The sequence below is a fragment of the Narcine bancroftii genome, chromosome 8 (genome assembly GCF_036971445.1).
Source record: "Narcine bancroftii isolate sNarBan1 chromosome 8, sNarBan1.hap1, whole genome shotgun sequence".
In the NCBI taxonomy this organism is placed as follows: domain Eukaryota; kingdom Metazoa; phylum Chordata; class Chondrichthyes; order Torpediniformes; family Narcinidae; genus Narcine; species Narcine bancroftii.
Window position 1 is genome coordinate 56,587,315 of NC_091476.1, and position 24,845 is coordinate 56,612,159.

Genomic DNA, 24,845 nt, shown 5'->3' on the forward strand with positions numbered 1-24,845 from the left:
TACATTCACAGCATCTGCAAAACTTTCTTGTTTAAGATATTGTTTAAAATGTTTTATTCATTATTAGATCTGGAAGACTGAAGGGTTCTTCGCTCTGTACAAAGGATTCTGGCCAAACTGGTTAAGGCTTGGACCTTGGAATATCATTGTATCCTTTTTTTGTTTCTCATTCTCTGTGTTTGGTAAATGATTTTTTTAAACATGCATGATACCCCCCTCAATCATTAAAGAAGGACGAATAGGAAGGCATGTGACTCTATACAGGACTCATCCAATTTCCTTTCAATATTCTGCATTCATTTTGACAGGCAAAGGGGTCTTTTGAAGAGAAGGTGTGTGTGAGTGTCAGATAAATGTGCAGTGTCACCTGCTCCAGACAATTGAACTTGTATTCACCAGTTATGCCACAATGAAGTTCATACCCAACAGTGCAAATCACCCAGTTAACTGCCTCCCAAGTGATGTGGAAGAAGTGTTTAATTTGTGTTTTTTTAGACAATCTTTGTTAAATTTTTCATAGATTTAACATAAATTAACTCACCTTGTGGTCATTTACACTGTACACCTTAAATTCCTGTGCATGTTTGTCCTAGTGCTTTTACATGGAGCAACGTGGCCTGAGTCATCAGCTAGATGTCGAATTCATGAGGCAAGTTTTGCGGTGCGATTTAGACTGAAAGGTAGTAGGGGTCCTGCAGGATAAATTGCAGTGCAGAAATTGACTAAAAATTCCTGCATTTTCCTTTTTAGGCTGCCCGTGTAACAGTAAATTTCGTTGATTGTGCCGTTACATTCCTGCCATCTAAAAACCCTTACTGTTTATCGGTTGGGTGACAGTAGTGCACTCTATTCTCCTATTCCCTGGAATCAGTAGATTTAGCAATTTGCAGTAGGATCTAATTGCTACTGGGCCTTTTCCATTTTGCCCATTAATTTCAAAAAAAGTTTCAGAAAAGCCCTCAGATGTCCTCCTGGGCTTGGGATTAGTGACACATGGCCTAAAGGGGTGAAGTAATGTCGATTGTGAAACAAAAACAGACATTTTGAGCAGGTCAGACAACATCCAAAGAGAAATGAAATCAAACTATCAGGTTGATGATCTTTGTAGCAAAATGTTATCAAACCCAAAGCAATGTCTCTTTCCCGCATCATTGAAACTGCCCATCTTAATGAGTTTGATGGTATTTTCTGGTTCCTTTACTTTATTATAGTCCATCCATGGGGGTTAACCAGGCTTAATTCCTTGGTTGAGATAGTTGTCCTGACAAGGGAAATTGTGTTTATTTTTTTTCAAGTTTAGGAAAATTCAAACAATATTCCAAAGGGTCCTGACAGGATAAATGTTGAGAATCTCTCCACCAGTGGGAGAGTCACGGACAAGGGACATCATTACACAAGAAAAGATACAAGGTAAAGGTTCCATTATTGTTATGTAATACCACATTTAGAATGTAACACACTTAAAATTCTTTAACTTTTGTCTACCATAAGGCAGACAGAGAGTCGCCGCTTTGTCCAGTGCCCCTCACAGAAACCTACAGCACCTGGTGTTTCTAGGTGGTCTCCCCTCCAAGAACTGACCAGGCCTGAGCCTGCTTAGCTTCCGAGATCAGACAATCTCAGGCTATTAGGTGCTGTCATTGTAAAACTGATGTCTCCTTTTGGAGGGAGGTGAGTCCCCGAGGGTGGTGGGGGCTGGATTATTCAATGCAAGTAGATGAGTAACTATTTGAAATCAGATAAAACCATGTTTTGCTTGGTTGTGTGTCTACAGTCAGATAATAATGAACTTAAAATTGAAGGTTATGGGGAACTGGCACAAGAGGATGTGAGGCCAGTGTAGATCTGCCAGCAACATGTTGAATGTTCGAAGTGGGACTGGGTGATCTCCTCCTCGTCCTATTCCCTCCTTGTCCTATTCTCTTGGTTCTAGCATCTGCAGATTTGTAACATGAGCACTTCTCTCTGACTGTATTCTCTGAAGACAATTATGTTATAAATTTGAGTTTCATTATTTACTTAACTGTGACTTTCAGTTCTTCATGACATACGAACAACTCAGAAAACTCCCCATCTAAGTTATACCTTGCAAATAGCATAAAGCTTGTGCTGCTGCCTGGCATTTGTTTGTTGAAGGAGGGAAGCCTTCAGGCCATTGTTCCACCCTTGCCTCAGGTTTGTGCACAAATGTTGCTGCTTTCAAGTTTAATGACAGTGTGGAAAGAAGATCTGTGCACAGTCGTCACTCTCAGCATCTGGAAACTCAGAACGATAGAAGACTTTACCGTCCATTTGGAAGCAGCTCACCAGAGGCAGCTGGGAGCACATGGCTGTACCAATTTCAGACAGACCCAGATGTGCAAATGCACAGAGCAATGCAGATGTACACCCAGTTTACATGCTGCAATAACTGGATTGTGCACACAGCGACAGGTGTGCATTTTTGTGGTACAACTGTGAGGTCATGGATAAAAGTTCAGCCTCGGTATAAACTTGGGTATGGAATATCTCAGTGGGATTAGAGTCATTTTAATTTGGATCTGGTGTATGTGTCTTAAATCCTAAATTAGAAATCTAGATTCTTGCCACTCATGAAGCAGTAGTTTGATAGACCGTGCTTTCTCAGCTTCAAAGTTCACAAAGTTGTGCTGAACAAAGGAAGGATTGCTGGGGCTTTACTGTGCCCTGGCATGAAGTGGATAAATCAGTCAGTAACTAGGTATGTATATTTTTTGTCTCTATCCCTAGTTCTACATTAAGTCCTCACAAAAGGTGAGACCAAACTATCTGTAAAGGAGAGTGTTTTGGAATTCTGTGCATAAAGACAAGTTCCTCATTCCCTTTTGTTAACTGACAGCATAGCAAATCTTTTATTGCTTTGGTGCTTCTCAGAGTTTCAAACTGAGATTCCTTTAAAAAATTATGTTCAGATATCCACCAATTGAAATCAAAATTTAGGGATTTTGCATATTCCTCAAGATGACTTCTTGGGGTTTGAACCTTGCCATTCTGGTGGTCTGCAGCTACAGTTAAATGTAATGACTTTTTTAGATTTTGTTCCATTTGCAATGGTTGAGTTCTGGAAGATCTGTCACTCTTCACTTCAGAAGGTGCAATGACGTTTTCCAGAGTTTCTATAATCATTATTTATCCTCCTTCAAATGTTGAAAGGATACAAAGTTCCAGAGTTTATGTTGATATTAAAGTATGATTATAACTTTGTCATTTCCAGGCTTCACATGGTCACCTATTGCTGGTATGCCCAGAGATCTCATTGGTAAAATTGTCTCCAGCAGTCCCTTTCAGCCTTCCATTCAATGTGTTCTCTACAATTTCCACCAGCTCAAATCTGATCCCTTCCTTCCTCCCTTTCTGATTTTCACAGGGATCATTCACTCTGCACCGACTGAGTATTCCCACCTCTCACAGCACCTGCACACAAAGAAAATACAACACCTGCCCAGTTGCTTCTCTTCCCAACGTCCAGGAGCCCAGCCAGGTGAAGCAACTAATCTGCATTCAGTTTTAACAATGTGGCCTCCGCTCCACCGGAAAACCAAACACAGTTTGGAGGATTGCTTTATTCAGGCTGCAGGGATGACCCTGGGCTTCCATTTACCTCTCACTTTAATTTATAATCCCACTCCCAAGTCCACTTGCTGCTTTGTAGCTTCCTCCACTGCACAGTGAGGCCCAATGTAAACAAGGAACATCTTGTCTTCCACCTGGGCACTTTGCAATCTCTAGGATGAAGACTGAATTCTCCAACTTCAGGTAGGCTACTCTCCCATTACTTCACATTATTGTGATGAGGTCCTGTTCTAACCCCATTTCCTGCTAGTGGTCAGTGCTCACACCCCTTCTCGCCTGATTTGAGCCAATTTCCATCTCATCTCTTGCCTTTTGCTTCACTCCTCCCCTTTGAGAATTCCCCACTCCTCCACCTTTACACTGTCCTGAGGTAGGGCCCTGATCCAAAACATGGACTGCTTTCCCTCAGAAACAGTTTGCCTGGATGAGCTTTTGATTCTTCATATCTGGGCTTATCAAAACCATTGGTATCAGTTAAGTTAACAATGTATAGGGAAGATCGTTCTTAATTTCTATCTTTATCTGCAGAATTGTTGATTTCTAACTTGGCTCTTAGGTTTTAGACTTGCCCTGAAGTTCAGTGATTCCAATCCACTGGATCCTTGTTTGTTCTTGTCATTTGTGAACATTTCAATCAAATGTCTTTCAGGGCCCTTCCTCTCTCATCCTGAGGCTTTTCTAAATTCTGGATAAGCTAGCTCATGTTAACTTTTTATTTCTATGTACAACACAGTAACAGGCCCTTTAGGCCCATGAGTCTCTGCCACCCAATTACACTCAATAGGCCTATAACCCCCCCCCCCCCCCACCCCACACCCATTTTGAAGGGTGGGAGGAAAGCAGAGCCCCCGGGGAAAACTTGCGCACATATGGGGAGAATGTCCAAACTCTTTACAGCACAGGATTTTAACCCCAGTCCCGATTACTGGTGGTGTAACCGCATTGCACTAACCACAATACCAACCGTGCCGTCGACATGCTCTTGTAATTCAGAGCCATGATCACTACACTTCCACGAGGCAAACTTTGTCTTCTGTTTTTGCTAAACTATTGAGTTTGAGTTTTTCTGGCAACCTCTTTAACATCAAATATTTCATGGAACATGCTCCAGTAATCTTTCAGTTTACCCATTTGCCCAGGTCTCCAAGAAATTCTTGGTTTAATCATGTTCAGAATTTTAGCTATTTGAATTTGTTTTAAAACAAACACATTGAACTTCATTGCAAAATGACCAGAATTTGGCACCTATCTGCACATTGTTAGATAGTTGACCAAATCATGTTCAATATTGTAGTTTCATTTGGACATAATGCTGAGACCAAGTCATTAAGACTGTTTTAACCTGTGGCTTCGTACCATTGTAGAGAGTAGATGATGTTATTTCTAGCTGTTGGACAACAGAACTTTCACAGGATCAGTGGGTTTTGTAGATTAGACTTGCTGTCCTTCTAATTTGGGGTTGCAGTTTTATGAAGAGTTGAACAGCATGCAGAGTTGAACAGAGAGTAAGTTCTTGACCCAATGGAGACTAAATAGAATTTGTTTTATGTTTGAATTACAACCAGCAAGTCCTCTGCAGTATTCATTGCACTGGTGAACCTCCATGCAGCAACTGCCCTGTTTTGGAACAAATTTGTGTTTGCAATATTGTACGTTGTTGTTTATATTGAAGATTCCAGGGATTGAATGTAGAATGGGATTTGCTTGCAGAACTTGATCTTGTGTAATAATATATAAAAAAAATGAATGCACAATGCTTCCCCATGTCAATTGATCATAAACTTTTTTTTGAAAAACCTTGCCAAAGATTTACAGGTGTTCTTAGCTTGACTTGTTCCTCCCACAGAACTATCTTACCAGAGCCTAATTTTGCATCCTTTGTGGGACTCACTGTCTTTGTCTCGCAACTTGAGAAAGTAAAAAAAGATTGATGAAGGCAACAGTGAACGTATGAACTTTATGAAGGCATTTGATAAGGTGCCACGTGGTAGGTTAGCTCAGAAGGTTCAGGCACACAATATGCAAGATGCACTGGATAATTGGATACCACACTTGCTATGTGATAGGAGGCAGAGGGTGGAGATGGAATAATGCTTTTCAAATGAGAAATGTGTGACCTTGTTTGAAATGTACATTAACAACTTGGATACAGGATCCAAAATACCTAGTGTATGATTAAAGTATAGCAGGAAAAGGGATCCCCACAAATGAAGCCAGTTCAGTTAACAATACAACTAATATTTTTAATTGTGATATTCGCAATACCAAATAAGTGGTATTACTGCTTCTGGGACATATTCCATCATTACTTCCTCCTTTTAAGCTCTTTCTATGTTTATGCAAATATTTCTGCATAGTAATGGAGCCTTGCCACCCACGAGTCTGCCCTGCCCAAATACACACAAATGTGCTGCAGAAACTCAGTAGGTCAAGTAACATTGGTGGGAAGTAAAGGGTAATCATCAACATTTCAGGCCTGAGCCATTCAACTTTTACCCTTCCGATGAATGATGTAGAACAGGCTGTTTTGCACTTGACCCCAGCAACTGCACATTATTTTGTTTAACTCAATGTGACCAATTAAACTTTTAATCCTGTCCGTCTTTGGAACATTGGAGAAAACCTATGGGGAGCACATACAAACTCCTTGCAGACCAGGCCAGAATCGAACCTAGGTCGCTGTCACCGTAATAGTGTTTCATTAACCCAATGATTATGTGGGCACCACAGGACTTGCATGGAACTGGTGGAGTAAGTTGTTCACTCAGCTGTCTTATATCACCCAGTGACTGCATGTGAGAGCAAAAGATCTTATTCTCCTTGCAATCGACAGCTGTACTGATATTCACATCCAACCAAGGATTAGTGCAGGCTGTGGCCTTTCCATTAGGAGGATCATGCCGAGCAGAAGTCAATGAACAGCAGCCTGGCGTATAAGGCATTGTTCTCCAGGTGGGTCAAATGGAGTCGAAGGTCAAGGCTATAGCATAATCAGTACAATGGTTCTGACTAGGCAAATTGAAATAGGAGTAGTGTCTCTGGGAGGTATGCTTTGATGAATTCCATCACCATCAAAGCCATGTGGCAGTAGTCATTGAGGTTAGGCCTGAATTTTCAGAGAGAATTTGTGGAATAAGACCTAGGAGCAGAAATAAGCTATTGAGTCCACCCTGCCACTTAATCTTGAGCTGATCCATTTTGCCACAGTCCCATTGCCCGGCCTTTTCCCCATAACCTTTGATTCCCCAATAATCAAGAATCAATCAATCTCTACCTTAAAGACTCCCAATGATTTGACCTCCACAGCTGCCCGTGGCAACAAATTCCATTGATTTACCACTCTGGCTGAAGAAATTCCTCTGCATCTCTGTTCTAAGCAGACTCGCCAATCCTGAAGTTGTGCCCTCTTGTCCTGGACTCTCCCACCATGGGAAACAACCTTTCTACATCTACTCTGTCCACACATTTCAATGTTTGAAATGGTGAAATGAGATCCCCCTCATTCTCCTAAATTCCAATGAGAACAGGTCAAGAGCTTTCAAACACTCTTCACATGATAACTCTTTCATTTTTGGAATCATAATTGTGAACCTTCTCTGATATCACCAATGAGGACCCTAAAACTGCCCACAATTCTCCACACAAGCTCACACCAGGGCCTTATAAAGCCTCAACATCATTCCTGTCTCGTATTCTATTCCTCTTGAAATCATTGCATTTGTCTTCTTCACCACCAACTCAATATGCAAGTTTACCTTCAGGGTATCCTGCACAAGGTCCCAGGTCCCTTTTGCATCTGGGAATTATCAATTTTCTTCCCATTTAAAGAATAGTCTGCCATTTATTTTTTCTACCTAAGTGCAAGACATTGTATTTCATTTGCAGCTTCTCTGCCCATTGTCCAATCTGTCAATGTCTTTTTGCAGCCTTTTGTGTTTCTTCGACACTTCATGCTCCTCCACCTCCCTTCATATCATCTGCAGACTTGACCACAAAGCCACAATCTAAATCATTAATGTAACATAAAAAAGATGCAACACCAACCCCTGTGGAATTTCACTAGCAACTGACAACCAACAAGAATATGATCCCTGTATTCCAATTCTCTGCTTCCTGCCAATCAGCCAATGCTCTGTGCTCACTGGTATCTTTCCTGATATGCCATGGACTCATAACTTGTTGAGTAGCTTCATGTACAGCACCTTGTCAAAGGCCTTCTGAAAATCCAAACTCAAAACATCCACTGTATTTCCTTTATCCAACTTGCTTGTTACTTCTTCAAAAAAATCCCATGGATTTGTCCACCAACATTTTCCTTGAAGGAAACCATGCTAGCTTTGGCCTATCTTGTCATGTGCCTTCAAGGATTCTGTAACCTCATCCTTGACAATTGACTTCAAAATCTTCCCAAGCACTGATGTCAGGCTAACCCATCTATAATTTCCTTTCTGCTGCCCTCCCTCCCTTCTTGAATAGTGGGGTGACATTTGCTATTTCCAATCCTCAGGAATCAAATCAGAATCTATGGTTCGAACAACTTGTGGCTGAGCTGACCAGGTAAATGGCAATTCTGGATTGGGTATTGTGTCATGAACCAGAGTTGGTAAGGGAACCCTTAGGTCAATGGTTCTCAACCTTTTGCTTTCCACTCACACACCTTAAGTAATCCCTTACAAACTGCAGAGCACCAATGGCATGGGAGTGGGGAAAAAAGACTGAGCACCACTGGCTTAGTGATCATAATATAGAATTCACCCTGCAGTTGAAGAGGGAGAAACTAGAATCAGAGGTGTCAATATACCAGTGGAATAAGGGGGACTGCAGAGAGAGGAACTGGCCAAAGTTGACTGGAGAGATGAGCAGGGAGGATGGCAGAGCGGCAAAGCCTGGAGTTTCTGCAAGAAATAAGGAAGAAATAAAGGATATTCTAAAAACAACTTTGAATTGAAAATTGACACAACTGTGGCAGACAAAGAGAAATCAAAGCTAAGCTAAAAGCAAAAGAAAGGGCATTCAGGTGGACCCCTACTTATGACCTATGTGACTTACGACCATACATACATACAACCTGAAAATAAATACTGTATATTTTTTTTTAAATAAAGAAAAAATATATGTAAATATATAAATTCTGCACCAGGTCCTGCAAATTCTGGAGCTGTTTATTTTGATGGACCAACATGGCGGTGGCCACGAGCCAGGATGGTGCTGAGACACCGCTGCTGCCGAATGTGTTCTGTTTTCAGGACACGAAGGAGATGGCAGACCTGGTGCTCCAGGTGGGGGAGATGAACGTAGGCCCAGAGTAACATACGCCCAACGTGTCCATTTCCAGGTCCGACCGATCAATCACAATGGAACTCAGGCATATGTCAGGGACCACCTGTACAAGGAAGCAAAAAATTAGTGGAAAGAAAGAGGACAGGAAACCTTCAAAAGCATACAGAAGGCAACCAAGAAGGACTTTAGAAACTGAACTTCAAAAAGAAATGAGGAAATAATATCAAAAAGGATATTAAAAAGCTATTTTTAAGTAGATAACTTCAAAAAGCAGCTCCTGTTAGAAATTCATAAATCGAGGTTAAGATGGGAGGTTGATTTAAATAGATGAAAATGATGATGCAATTATGTCAAAAAAAAGAGAAAAATTATTAATGTTTGATCTAGATTGGTTCATTATAATTTTCTACATCAATTATATTTAACTCCTCAAAAATTTTTAAAAAAATTTGAATCCAACACTAATAGATTCAGGAAGTCGGTTCATTTTTTCATTCTACTTGGGAGAGTCTCAGAGTAAAACCTTTTTGGTTAGAGGTAGGAAATTTTTTGGAGAAAACTCCCAAAGGACCTGATGTTATTTTTCTTGGGCAGTATTAAAGTGGTTAGTCCTAAATTAAGATTAACTCTGCATCAAATTGAATTTTTATGACTGGCTTTAGCTGTTTCTAGGAAATGCATAGCCATTACATGGAAATCAGGTATGGATTTAGGGTTGGAGAGGTGGCATGCAGAATTGTGTTCTATTCCACTTGAGAAAATAGCATAATTTATGTAATAAGTATCAATTTTTTCAAAAATATGGAGCTTGAAAATTTGAAGGATTCTCTGAAAGAACATCCTGTGGGTAACCCCCAGTTCCATTATATTAGTATTCAGATTTTTTTAACCTGCCAACTTTTTCTTTTTTTCCTTTTTCTTTTTTTCTTTCTTTGATATATTTTGTGGGGGAGGATGGGTGGAGGGGGAAGGGAGGGAGGGATGGTTTGTGGATATATCTACATCGCATGTGTATTTTTTTCTTTTGTAGCTTTATTGAATATGTATACATGGATGTGGTTTTAAAATTCTTAAATAAAATACTCCAAAAAAGTAGATTAAAAGTTTTTTTAAAATGGCAAGCGTAGATATAGGTCTGATTGAGAACAATGCTGGAGACATAATGGGAGACAAGGAGGAACACATTAGCAAAACACTGGAATTTCAAGGGTGACAGGAAAAAGAGGAGAGTGCAGTCACGATCACCAGAGAGAAGGTGCTTGGGAAGCTAAATGGTAAGGTTAGATAAGTCTCCCAGACTAGATGCAATGCATCCTCAGGTTCTGAAAGAAGTATCTATAGAGATTGTGGAGGCATTGGTAATGATCTTCCAAGATTCAGTACATTCAGTACAATTTATATATTTACATATATTTTTTTCTTTATTTAAAAAAAATATACAGTATTTATTTTCAGGTTGTATGTTTGTATGGTCATAAGTCACATAGGTCATAAGTGCCCTTTCTTTGGCATGGTTCATGAGAAATGGAAAATTGCAAATGTTGCTCTGGTCTTTATAAAGGGAGGATGGCAGAAGAGAGGAAATTACAGACCTGTTAGCTGAACATCAGAATCAGAACATCAAGCACCATCACACAAAGGACAGGTATGCCACAGGGCTGTGTACTCAGCCCACTCCTGTTCATGCTACTGACCCAAGACTGCATTGCTAGATCCAGCTAAAGTCATCAAGTTTGCAGATGACCATATTGTGAAAGAATAACAACCTGAGGTTCAACGTGGGCAAGACAAAGGAAATGACTGGACTTCAGAGGACCAGAGACGACCACCCTCCACTACATATCAACAACTCTGCACTAGAGTGAGTGGAGAGCACCAAGTTCCTTGGAGTTCACTTAACTAGTGACCTTTTCTGGACACTCAACGTCTCCTCACTTGTCAGGAAGATGCCACAGTGACTGCACTTCCTGAGAAGACTGAAGTAGGCAAGGCTACCGACTGCCATTATGTTAACCTTCCACAAGAGCTATAATATGAGCATCTTGGCTGACTGCATCACAATGTGCTACAATTGCTGTAGAGAATTAGATCAATCCACAGGACCATAAGAGTGGCAGAGAGGGTCACTGGGGTCTCCCTTCCCCCTACCCATTGAGGTGATCTATGGGGATTGTTGTCACTGTCGTTGAGGACCCCTACCACCATGCACACAGCATCTTTCAACTACTCCAATTGGGAAAGAGCCAGCATGGACAAGCTGAGAAATCTTTTCTTCCTGCAGGCAATGAGAATGCTGAATGACTAGATTAACCAACAACCTAAGATTCTAGGGTTTACAAGACAATATCTATTTATTTGTATACATGAATATTTCTCCTGCATATGTATCGTTTGTCTGTACGAGTGTTATGTCTGGCTGTGTGTCTGCATATTTTGAACCGAGGACTGGAGAACACTGTTTTGTTAGGTTATACATGTACAATCTGATGACAATAAGTTTAAAAATCTTGCCTGACAAATCTACTGCAATTTTTTTTGAGGACGACACATGCAGACTAGACAAAGAATCATTGGTGACTCGAGGCAAGGAACCCACGCAAGATGCAGGTAGCTGGCAATCATGGTTAAGGCATTCGCACCAGGCTGCGGACTGCTGGAGACTGGCTTGAGGCTGGCTGAAGGGGTACTCGGTATCGGAATGGGGATGTAAGAGGGCATTGAGGGCACCGAAGGAATCCTGACCGCGTTGGAGGTTCTGGTCTGGAGCTCGGGTTGCGGATGGTTTAGACTGGACTGAAGCTGCGGGGGCTGCAGGTTTGCTGGAGGTGAATCCATGCTCTCTTTTGCTTTTCTTTCTCTGACTGTAAGGGGAGCTGGGCGGTTTCTTTTCTCCTTCAACCTTTTTATTGAGTTTTATAGAACAAGAGCACATTGTATAGAGAACACAAGGTTACCAAATATGAAGAATATAAGTACATTTCCAAAAATAAAACAATAATGATACACCCCTTCTCCATACAATGTTGTCGGAAAGATTTTAAAAAAAAACAATGAAAAAAAAAACTTTAATCCCCGACAGAAAAAAAAACCTGGGAAGTTTTGATGTAAAATTAAAGGTCGTGTCGCTCTGCTGAATCTATAAAACATTAACTGAAGGAAAAACCACATCCATAAATAAATAAATTCAATGATCAAGTCAAACAAATTTAATGAGCACGAAAATAGTCCATAAAAGGACTCCAAATTTTTGAATATTAGCATTAGCATACAACAGAAAACACCTAATCTTTTCTAAATTAAGACAAGACATGACATGACCACTGAGTACTCGTGGCTGGAACAGGATCTTTCCATTTCAATAGGATAGCTCTTCATACTGTTAGAGTTGTAATTAGTATGACTTGACAATTAGATGAAGAAAATCACTCATGAATATCATCTAACACTCCAATCAAAGCCATTAAAGGATTAGGTTCAATATTAACACGTAATATTATTGATAAAATATGAAAAATCTCCCTCCAATAAGGTTGAAGAACTTGACAAGACCAGAACGTGTGTATCAAGGTTGCTTCCCCATCGTTACATCTGTCACATCAGGGATTTACATCAGGAAATAAACGGGATAATTTATGCAAGTCTGATGTACATCCTTGAACTGAATAAGAGAATGTCGAGCACATAGTAAAGAAGTATTAACTAATTTAAGAATCGAATCCCAGTTTTGGCAATTTCTTTTGATGATGAATCTTTGCCTTATGGTTGACTAAAGAAAAATTTGAATAATATATTTTCTGTTTTATTACATGACAATAAAATAATCTTGTATTCTGTGCATGTTGTACAATTAGACTTTCAAAAAGCCTTTGACAAGGTGCCACACATGAGGTTGCTTCACACAATGAGACCAATGGAATTACTGGAAGGATAACAGGATGGAATAAAGGGATCAGAATCAGGATTTATTGTCATTAAGCAGTCATGAAATTCAGTGTTTTGTGGCAGCATCATAGCGCAAACATACAAATTATAACCATCTTACAACATTACTATACAAAAATAAAATAAAAATAACAATAGTAGTGCACGAAATGTGAGGCAGTGTCTTTGGTTCATTGATCATTCAGGAATCTGATGGCAGCGGAGTAGAAGCTGTCCTTGTACCGCTGAGTGGTCATCTTTAGGCTCCTGTATATTTTTCCCTGATGGTAGCAGAGTGGAGAGGGTGTGGCCTGGGTAGTGGGGTCTTTGAGGATAGAGGCTGCTTTTTTAAGACACCACCTTGATGGAGTGAAGTCTGGTGCCTGTGATATCGCAGGCCAAATTAAAATCCCTCTTGTCCTGAGAGTTGGTGCCTCCATACCAGGCAGTGATGCAACCAGCCAGAATCCTCTCCACAGTTCATCTGTAGAAGTTTTTGAGAGTCTTCAGTGACATACTGAACCGCCTCAGATACCTCACAAAGTATAGCCGCTGGCGAGCCTTCTTTGTGATTGCATTGACATGGAGGCTGCAGGACGATCCTCAAAGATGTTGGCACCCAATAATTTGAAGTTCTTGACCTTCTCCACTACTGAGCCCTCAATGAGGATTGGGTCGTGTTCCCCTAACTTCCTCCTGAAGTCCACAATCATCTTGTTGGTTTTGCTGATGTTGAGCACAAGGTTGTTTTTACACCACCTAATGAGCTGATCTATCTCTCTCCTGTTCGCTTTCTCATTGTTGTTTTTGATTCTGCTGACAACTGTGGTGTCATCAGCAAACTTGTAGATAGCATTGGAATTGTGCCTGGCCACACAGTCATGGGTGTATAACGAGTAGAGCAGTAAGCTAAGCACACATCCTTGGGGTGTGCCTGTGTTGTTGATCAGTGAGGAGGAGAAGTTATTTCCAATTCACACTGACTGTGGTTTTCCAATGAGGAAGTCAAGGATCCAATTGCAGAGTGGGGTGCAGAGGCCAAGAGTTTGTAGCTTCTTGACCAGCACTGAGGGAATATTGGTGATGAAGGCAGAGCTGTAGTCGATGAAGAGCAGCCGTATGTATGAGTTTTCAAGGTGATCCAGAACTGAGTGGAGAACCAGCAATATTGCATCTGCCATGGAGCGATTGTGACGATAGGCAAATTGCAGTGGGTCCAGATCTTTGCTTAGGTATGTGTTAATTCTGGCCATGACCCAGCCTCTCAAGGCATTTCATCACAGTAGAAGTTAGTGCGACTGGGTGATAGTCATTGAGGCAGCTCACGCTACTCTTCTTGGGCATCGGGATGATTGATGCCCTTTTGAAGCAGCAGGAGGCCTCTGGCTGCAGCAATGAGAGGTTGAAATGTCTGTGAACTCTCCAGCTAGTTGCTTGGCACAGGTTTTCATTACCCTGCCAGGTACATTCAGGGCCTAACGTCTTGCGAGGGTTTACCCTCCTGAAAGATGTTCTGATGTCGTCCTCAGAGGCAGCCTTTTGCAGGCATTCTAGTAGGTACTGTTGCATTCTCCTTCTCAAAACAGGCATAGAAGGTGTTCAACTAATCGAGTGTTGCGGAGAAAGAATCAACTTCCGACATCAGGGTAACTCTTCGGAAGAGTTTTATTAGCAAGATATCTTGGAGAGCATGCCCAACACCCAGCCTGAGCTTGCTCTGCTCACAGCCAGTTTTAACAGAGTGTATATACAATAAATGGCAGTGCCTTCCTGCATGTGGGCTTCCTGTTGCGGTCAACCTGACAATAGTTTATCATTGCAACATTTGGCAATAATTTAATCATTGTTTCACAGAAAGCTTATCATGTGTGCAGATAAGCGTGTCTGCAGATACATCACAACCTCGAGGTTCCCTGCCTCCACTTAAGCAATACTGACTCTTGTATGTTCTTGTAAGCAACTTATGGGTGAACCCTTAACCCTTTGTGTTCAGATTTTCCTCCACATCGGGTAGTGAAGCATCACAGTATAGTATTCACACTCTCTTTATAGGCTGTAATAGCCTGCACTTCCTGCCATATCTGGCTTGTATCTGTCGCTGTCTCTAATTACCTTTAGAATTGCTTCTTTGCTTCGGAGATGGCCTTCCGCAGGCTGTACCTGCAAGTCTTGTAAAGATCATGATTCCCCGTCTTAAACGTCCTTGTTCTTGCCCTCAGCAGGTTGCAAATTCTCTGATTGATCCAAAGCTTCTGGTTGGAAAACCATACAGGGGTATGTGCACGTGGGCAGCCAGTTGTCCACGCAGGTCTTGATGAAGTCAGTGACACCTGTTGCATATTCATTCAAGTCTATGGATGAGTCATTGAATATGATCAAGTCCACTGATTCAAAGCAGTCCTGCAGACGCTTCTCCACCTCCCTCGACCATACTTTCGATCTTCACCACTGGTGCAGTGGTCCTCAGTGTGTGCTTGTACGCCGGGAGTAGATATACAGCTAGGTGATCAGACTTGCCAAAGTGCTGTCGTGGTATGGCTCGATATGCGTTTTTCATGGTGAGTAGCAGTAGTCGAGTGGTAGGTTCCCCTGGTCTCGCATGTGACCTGCTGGTGGTAGTTTGTCAGACACTTTTCAGGTTGGCTTGATTGAAGTCTCCCACAATCATGGTGACGGCATCAGATGTACTGTCTCATGGCTGTTCATCACAGTGTTCAGTCCCTCCAATGTCAGCCTGATGTTAGCCTGGGGCAGAATGTACACTGCGACCAGGATGATGGTGGTGAACTCCCTCGGCAGACAGAATGGGTGGCTCTTGATCACCAGAGGTTCCAGGTCGGGGGACCAGACCATCAGATCTGTGCACCATGATGAATTGATGATGACACAAATGCCGCCTGCCCTGGTTTTTCCAGTCATCGGTGTTCTGTCACCCCAATGGAGGGTGTAGCCCTTGACCTGCAGCGCTGTAGCTGGAATGTCTGCATTTAGCCATATTTCCATAAAGCACATCACACAGCTCTCCCTGATGTCTCTCCGATGCTGAAACCTGGCTTGGAATTCATCAAGTTTGTTCTCCAAGGACTGTATGTTGGCCAGGAAGATGGTAGGAGGATGTGGTTGTACCTGCAGGAGTTGTTGTACCTGCTGGAGTTGTATTCTGGATTATATTCTGTTTGCTACTGCTAACCTGTTGTGTACCACAAGGGCCACTTCTTTTTACAAGGTATTTTTAATGATTTGGATTGCACAATTAATGGTTTTATGACCAAGTTTGCAGATGATACAAAGATAGGTGGAGGGGCAGGTAGTGAGGAGGCTGGACAGAGACTCAGATAGATTAGAAGAATGGGCAGAGAAGCAGCAAATGAAACCCAGTGTTGGAAAGTGTAGAGTCAAGCTCGTTTGGGGGGAAGGGGGGCAAAAAATAAAAGTTCAGACTATTATTTGGATGAGGAGCTCATTCAAAAGGGCAACACAGTTGGCATAGTGGTTTAATGCAATGCTGTTACAGCGCCAGCGATCGGGGATCGAATCCTACGCTGTCTGTAAGAACTTTGTAGTTTCTCTCCCTGTTTCCGTGGGTTTTCCCTGTGGGCTCCGGTTTCCTCTCACTGTTCAAAATGTACTGACTCTGTAGGTTAATGGGGAGTAAATTGGGTGGCACGGGCTCATGGGCTGAAATGGCCTGTTTAAAAAAAAAATTCAGAGGTGCAAAGGGACTTGGGAGTCCTAGTGTTGGCACCCTGAAGCTTAAACTCCAGGCTGAGCCAGTGATGAAGAAGGCAAATGCATTGCTGGCATTCATTTCTTGAGGAAGAGACCATCGGAGCATGGATGTGATGTTGAGGCACTAGTGAAGCCTCACTTGGAGAATGGGGTAGTTTTGGGCTCCTCATTTAGGAAAGGATGTGCTGAATTGGAGAGGGTTCAGAGAAGATTCCAAAGAATGATTCCTGGAATGAAGAGACAGTGTTCAGAAGAATATGAAGGGTCCTCATAGAGGCATTTTGAATGTTGAAGGGCCTGGACAGAGTAGCAAAGGCATTTCCCAAGGTAAAGGAATCAAGGCACAACTTCAGGATTGAAAGTGCCCATTTAAAACAGGGCATTTTTAGCTAGAAAAAGGTGAACCTCTGCAATTTACTGCCACAGCCACCAGTGTAGGCTGTGTCTTTGGGTATATTTAAGGGAGTGATTGATAGGTATCTGAATAGTTAGGGTATCAAAGGTTACAGGGAGTGGGAGACATTTGCTCCTATATCTTGTGGTCTTGTAAGTAAAATACACCAATTCCAGTGGTATACATGAAATTACCACAATATGCCTAACTGTCTGTCAGGATGGAGGCCTGTGAAGAGCAGTGTGCCTCAGGGATCAGTGATGGGTCCTTTGGTGTTCTTCATTTACATTAATGATTTGGATGATGGGGTGGTAAACTGGTTGAGTATAAATATGCAGATGATACAAAAATAATGGGTGTTGTGGAGAGTGAGGAGGGTTTTCGTGGACTGCAGAAGGATTTGGACTGCTTAGAAGAGTGGGCTGAAAGGTAGGGGATGGAGTTTAATGTAGATAAGTGTGAAGTTCTTCATTTTGGGAAGAATAACCAAAATACAATGAATGCAGTGAAGGGGAGGGATAGAGGAACAGAGGGATCTTGGAATAACGGTTCATCGTTCTTTGGAGGTGGAGTCTCATGTAGACAGGGTGGTGAAGAAGGCTTTTGGCTTAGAATATAGGAGCTGGGAGATGATGATGAGACTGTTCAAGGCATTGGTGAGGCCAAGTTTGGAATATCGTGTGCAGTTCTGGTCTCCAAATTATAGGAAAGATATCAATAAGGTAGAGAGGGTACAGAGATTTACTAAAATGTTGCCTGGATTGCATTGTCTAGAATACGGAGAAAGATTGAGTAGACTGGGAGCATAGAAGGTTGAGAGGGGATATATAATTATGAACAGGATAGATAGAGTAAATGTGAATAGGCTCTTCCCCTTGAGGGTAGGAGAGATTGAAATGAGGGGTCATAAGGGTTAAGGGGATAAAGTTTAGAAGTAACATGAGAGGCACCTTCTTCACTCAGAGAGTGGTGGCTGAGTGGAATGACCTTCTGGAAGAGGTGGTTGCAACAGGGTCAATTTTGTCATTTAAGTGGAGGTTGGAGGTTATGGGCAGGGAGCTGGTAGGTGGAACTAGTGGAGTTTCACTTAAATTGATATGGCCTGTTTCCATACTGTAATTGTTATATGGTTATTGATGAAGGACTCCAGCCTGAAACATTGGTTCTGTATCTTTACTTTTGCTACATAAAGGACTCTCTTTGATCTGAAGAGTTTCTCCAGCATTTTGTGCTTTTATTTCAACCACAATGAGGTGACTTCTAAAATTAGTGTGAAATGATGTTTGTTTACAAGAGGATCAGTAAGGAAGATGGTGAAAGTGCGGTGAATGGTAATTAACTCTGACAAGTGTGAGATGTTGCACTTTGGGAAGTTTACCAAGGGATGGACTCGAGCAGCAGATGTGGTGCCCTGTAGAGTGTTGTGGAACAGAGCCCTCGGGTTAGACTCACTTAGTTGTCTGAAAGCAGCAGTTCAGGTGGACAAGGTGGTGAGGAAGACAGGAATGTACATTGGCCTATATTGGACAGGGTCGAGAGAACAAAAGTTGGGACCTCATGATTCAGTTGTACAAGGTGTCGCCGATATCCCACTTGCAGTTTTTGGCACCAGCTGTAGGAAGGATGTCAAATAAGTTGGAAGGGGGCGCAAAGGACATTCATCAAGATTCTGCAAAGACTGGAAGATTTTAATTTTTTGAGAAGCATGAGGGAGTGGGTGGAGTGAGGGAGTGGGTGGAGTGAGGGAGCGGGCGGAGTGAGGGAGCGGGCGGAGTGAGGGAGCGGGCGGAGTGAGGGAGCGGGCGGAGTGAGGGAGCGGGCGGAGTGAGGGAGCGGGCGGAGTGAGGGAGCGGGCGGAGTGAGGGAGCGGGCGGAGTGAGGGAGCGGGCGGAGTGAGGGAGCGGGCGGAGTGAGGGAGCGGGCGGAGTGAGGGAGCGGGCGGAGTGAGGGAGCGGGCGGAGTGAGGGAGCGGGCGGAGTGAGGGAGCGGGCGGAGTGAGGGAGCGGGCGGCGTGAGGGAGCGGGCGGCGTGAGGGAGCGGGCGGCGTGAGGGAGCGGGCGGCGTGAGGGAGCGGGCGGCGTGAGGGAGCGGGCGGCGTGAGGGAGCGGGCGGCGTGAGGGAGCGGGCGGCGTGAGGGAGCGGGCGGCGTGAGGGAGCGGGCGGCGTGAGGGAGCGGGCGGCGTGAGGGAGCGGGCGGCGTGAGGGAGCGGGCGGCGTGAGGGAGCGGGCGGCGTGGGAGCGGGAGGCGTGGGAGCAGGTGGAGTGAGGGAGCGGAGAGAGTGAAGGAGAAGGGAGGCATGAGTGAGAAGAGAGGAGTGAGGGGGCTGGAAGTGTGAGGGAGAAGGGAGAAGTGACGGAGAAGGGGGCATGAGGGAGAAGGGAGGGGTGAGGGGGCAGAAGGCATGAGGGAGCAGGAGTGGGCGGCGTGAAGGAACGTGGCGGATGAGCCTGACAGCTCCACCGGTTGCTCTATGACAGCGCAGCGGGGCATTTGGGCTCTCAGCACGATGTCAATCATCTTACCTTCCTGTTTGAAGCCACTTTCAGTGGCAATCCTTTTACACAGGAGGAGGAGCGACTTCACTACACCTCTGACACTACCACTCTTGGCAGAAGGAACCTGGGTCACATTGGACCTGCCAATCTACCTTTGGACCTTTTATGCAGGTAAGTGGAGCCTGTTTTAACAAATCACTAATGTTAACTATAAAAGGGCCAGGTTTGGTTGGGTTTTTACACCCTAGAAGGTTGGGAGCTGAGAGGGAATCTTATAAAGGTTTATAAAATCATGAGAGCATGGTTAAAATGCATGCTTGATCTTCTTCTCCAGCGTAGACAATCTAGAGGGCACAGGTTTAAGGCGAGAGAGGAAGGGAAACATTTTCAAGAGGTGGTCCGTATATGGAATGAGCTGCCAGAGGAAACTCTAGAAATAGATACAATTGCAAAGTCTAAGATGTCTGGACTGATCTATGGCTGTGAAGGGGTTAGATCAAATTCAAGCAAATGGGACCAGCCCCAAATGTTAATTTGGACCGTTATAGACAAGATTGGCCCTAATCCCATTTAGCTGCATTTGGTCCATATCTCTCCAAACAATTCCATTTGATATCCCTGACTAAATGTTATCATTGTTAGGTTTTAAGTTATACACAGTAATAGGCCCTTCCGGCCCACCAGTCCGTGCCACCCAAATACCCAATTTGTCAACAACCCTGGTATGTTTTGAACATTGGGGGGGAACCAGAGGATCTGGAGGAAACCCACGCCAACCTGGGGAAAATGTACAAACTCCTTACAGTCAGCTGCGGATTCCAAAACTGGTCGCATTGCACTAACTACTATGCGAACCTTGCCCCCTTTGCCTCTACTTCCTCTGACAGTTTGTTCTGTAAACCTACAAGCCTGAGGGCCTAACTCTCATTCCAGGCTGCCAATCCAAGAAAAGGCCCATCCAGATTCCAGATTTATTGTCAGAGAACATCCATGACATCACATACAACCCTGAGATCCTTTCTCTTGCAGGCATGGCAGAATTACAACTTATTGGAAGTGCAAAACAAACTGTATCCAGTTTTGTAAACAAATGAAGAAATAGGAACAGGTAATGAATGTAGACAAACTGACTGTGCAATACAGAGAGAATAAATAAAAATCAATGAAGTGCTCAAGTAAGAGTCCTTAAATGAGTCCCAGATTGAGTTTGTTGTTGAGGAGTCTGATGGTGGAGGGAGAGCAGCTGTTCTTGAACCTGGTAGTTCGGGTCTTATGGTACCGATACCTCTTTTCTGATGGTAGCAGTGAGTACAGATCCTTGCTGTGGTTCCTTGATGATTGCTGCTGCTCTCTGACATCAGTGTTCCCTATAGATGTTCTCAATAGTGGGAAGAGTTTTACCTGTGATGTTTTGGGCTGTGTCCACTACCTTTTGGAGGGCTTTACACTCAAGGTATTGGTGTTTCCATACCAGACTGCGATGCAGCCAGTAAGCACACTTTCCACCACACATCTGTAGAAATTTGCCAGGGTTTCTGGTGTCGTACCAAACCTCCGCAAACTCCTGAGGAAGTCAAGATGCTGATGTGCTTTCTTCATGAGATAGTGAGTCGCAAGAATTTAAATTTGCTCACCTTCTTCACCTCTGATCCCCAGTGATCACTGGATTGTAAACCTCTGGCTTTCCCTTCCTGGTGAACAATCAGCCCCTTAGTTTAGGTGACATTGAGTGTGACGTTGTTGTTGGTGCACCATTCAGCCATGTTCCAATTATACAGTGGGTGTTGAGTACCAGGTTTTGGAGTTTGCTGATCAATTTTGAGGAGATGACAGTGTTAAATGCCGAACTGTAGTTGATAAAGAGCATCCTGATGAATTTATGTTTCATGTGCAGGTGTTCCGGTGCTTTGTGTAGAGCCAGTGAGATGGCATCCACTGTAAACCTATGATAGGTGAACTGGATGTATCTATGTTACTGCTCAGACAGGACTTGATATTGTTATGAGCCCAGAGGACCCCAAAACACAGCAGCAATAGATATTCACCAAGACAAATGGTTACTTAAACAAAAATTGCTTTTAATTATCATTAAACATGAAAACAGAATCACACTTTAACTTATCACTATTGACTTACTTAACCAAACTTGACCCCCTTCTAATTCTAAGCGCATGCGTATGTAATGTGTGTATAAGTTCAGAAAAGTTATTTGGTTCACAGTCCAATCTCACTTATCATTCCTCCAAATTCACTGGTTGCAGGCAATTCTTATACTGTGCACAGAGTTTAACATGTATAAAGTTCACCAGGCTTTGGTGCTTGAAAGATAAATGGTTACCACTCAGGAAGGTTCTTGTCAGTTTTCAGAGAAAGATTTGTTGTACGCTGACACCCACATCTGATTCCTTTTTTAATCAGCAACTTCAGTGTCTTGTTGATGAAACTTGACCCGTCAGGGTTCTCCAGATGATAACCTCTTTCTTTCAGGTCACCACAGTCTGTGTTTTGATTCTCCTATTTCAAGTGAAACATTAGACAGCCAGTCCTCTCTTCTTGCATGAACCACAGGGCTTTGATCAGCCTGAACTAAGCACTCACAACCCGTCTTCCAAATGGGGTTTCCCACAAGCTTGCCGGCTTGTCCTGTTCCAGTCCCAGTTGCTGCTGCTGACTGTAAAACTGATGAACTGAACTGTCTCTCTGTCCGTCTTCCTCTCTCTCTCTCTCACACACACACACACACACACACACACACACACACACACAATCTGTTTGACTCTCTCTGCTTGCAAAAAACCACATGACCCTCCTAGAACAGCAATTTCCTCTGCAGACAGTTGTGGCTTCAACATTTCTGTAAACAACAATCCATTAGTGAAGTCACTTGGGCACTCTCCAAAGCTTCTGCAAAGGCTGTTGGCCCCAACATGTCTGCAGGGCTCCAGTATTTTAAATAAGATCTGTTTTAAAGTGTTTGTATGTGATCTACACTAACAAACCTGCCCCAATTTATCTCCCAAAAACATATCTATATTCTGTCACAATATGTTTAAACATCAGCCTTTCAAAACACTTCAGCACTGTTGATGTAAGTGTTGCACTCATTCCGGCTCTTTAGCATGTAGGTTATATCCTGTAAAATCCCCACTCACTCTGCCAAATGTAGTTCCCTTCAGAATGACACAGCCAGAGAGCATCATGAACTTGGAGACCGATCCGGTGAAATTGCAAGATCTAACAGAGTAGTAACTAATGAGGACAGAGGTTATGGAAAATATACTTATGTACTATTCATTATGCATTCATTAATCCATTACTATGTAACAATTTAATATGTAACAATTTACTATGTACTTCAACTATACTATTTATGGAAAATATTACTGTAATTAAGCAACTGCCACAGTATGTAGAAAATTTGGCTGATTAAAATATGTGTCGAATTTGTTGCTCTAAATCCTGCTAACTTTAAAACACATGAAAGAGGGAAAATATCTTCATCCCCAAGGTTACACAAAACTGCTAACTTTAAAACACAAGTCCAAAGAGAAAACATCATTAACCCTAAAGATTTCTTAAATCTAAGAAAATAATAGTGGTTGCAGGCACCAGGAGAATAAGCATTTAAACAAGATGAGAGGAGTAACAGGAGATCAGATAGGAGAAGTTAGACAGGACGAGGTAATGGCGAGTGATTCTGAAACAGGCCGGTTACAAGAAGATAAGTTTAGCGCAAGGAGAAGTGATAAGAGAACCATGACTGAAAAATGGACCCAGGGTGAGCTAATTGGCACAAAACATTAATCAAAGTCAAACATTGATAAGTAACTGAAATTCTGTATATAAAAAGGGCAGTGTCTCATAGCAACAGGCATTTCAGAGTCCGGGCTTTGATTTATCTCAACCTTTACTTGCTAATAAAGGTTAAACCTGACTCGTTTTTGGACCTCAGTAACCACGACAATGTCACAGAGGTTGCAGGTGTGCGGAGGCGAATGCTATGCTAATAAGGGACTTCCTGGTTTGGCTGCTAGAGAGATATTCAAATTTCCTGCTGTCAGATGTGAAAAATCCATTGTAATGTTAAACACAAAATCACAGATCCTCCTATTCAACAGCCTGACCATCATTAACATTTGTGTCTTCCTGGCTTTCAAACTGCTTAATTAACAGAGAATGTTGTCTCAACACTTAATTCAGGATTTGTTTAATAATAAACTTCCATTTAAAATTAACTATTGCATCAAAGACAAGATATATATTAGACACATTCAAAATCGCAAGATGAATGACAATAAAGGCACGTTTGTTACAATTTCTCCATTGATTTTAACAGAGAACACTACAGCACTACAGCCCTTCGGCCCTCGATGTTGTGCTGACCCATATATTCTTTTAAAAAAGTACTAAACCCTCTCTATTTTTCTTCCATCCATGTGTCTGTCTAAGAGTCTCTTAAATGCTCCCAATGTTTCAGCCTCCACCATAAGGCATTCCAGGCCCCCACAACTCTCTATGTAAAAAAACTTAACCCTGATGTCTCCACTAAATTTCCCTCCCTTCACTCTGCACAGATGTCCTCTGGTGTTTGCTGATCCTGCCCTGGGAAACAGGTGCTGCCTGTCCACCCTATCTATGCCTCTCATATTATTGTAGACCTCTATTAAGTCTCCTCTCATCCTTCTACACTCCAGTCCCAGCTCTGCTAACCTTGTCTCATAAGACTTATGAGGCAAGGTTAACAGGCAACATCCTGGTAAATCTCCTCTGCACCCTTTCCATAGCTTCCACATCCTTCCTGTAATGAGGTGACCAGAACTGAACACAATACTCTAAATGTGGTCTCACCAGTGATTTGAAGAGTTGTTATATGACCTCTCTACTCTTGAACTCAATCCCTTTATTAAGGTCCCATAGGCCTTCTTAACTATTTTATCAACCTGCATGGGGATCTTGAGGGATGTAGGGGTTTGGACTCCAAGGACCATTAACCCTGTATTCAGCCTTCTGGTTGTCCTTCCAAAATGCATCACCTCACACTGATCCAGATTGAACTCTATCTGCCACTTTTCTGCCCAATTCTGCATCCTGTCTATATACTCTTGTAAACTTCAACAGCCCTCAGCTCCATCCACAACTCCTCTAACCTTCGTGTCATCCATAAACTTACTGACCCATCCTTCCGCCTCTTCATCCAGGTCATTTATAAAAAATCCACAAAGAGCGGGTAGCCCCAGAACAGATCCCTGTGGCACTCCACTAGTCACCAACCTTTAGACAGAATACTTTCCTTCCACTACAGTAAGTTTATGATGATCTGAATCGCTCAGGACTGGATGTGTATTGGTTAACTGCTTTTTCCAGTTAACTGAGTAATGGCTTCAAGCAGGTTTAAGCAGCAGAATCCCCAACACCTCCCCATCACCGTCGCTAA

General features: G+C 42.8%; 1 protein-coding gene across 2 annotated transcripts in view; it reads left to right on the top strand.

The window, feature by feature from the left end:
* Positions 1 to 5,391, top strand: part of slc25a14 (solute carrier family 25 member 14) — a 45,245-nt gene extending 39,854 nt beyond the window's left edge. For both annotated transcript variants that reach the window (XM_069893772.1, XM_069893773.1), the window contains exons 8-9: positions 68 to 148; positions 2,037 to 5,391. In XM_069893772.1, the coding sequence (XP_069749873.1) occupies positions 68 to 148; positions 2,037 to 2,078 (123 nt within the window). In that variant the 3' untranslated portion in view covers positions 2,079 to 5,391. The remainder of the gene's footprint in view (positions 1 to 67; positions 149 to 2,036) is intronic.
* The last annotated feature ends 19,454 nt before the right edge of the window (positions 5,392 to 24,845 follow it).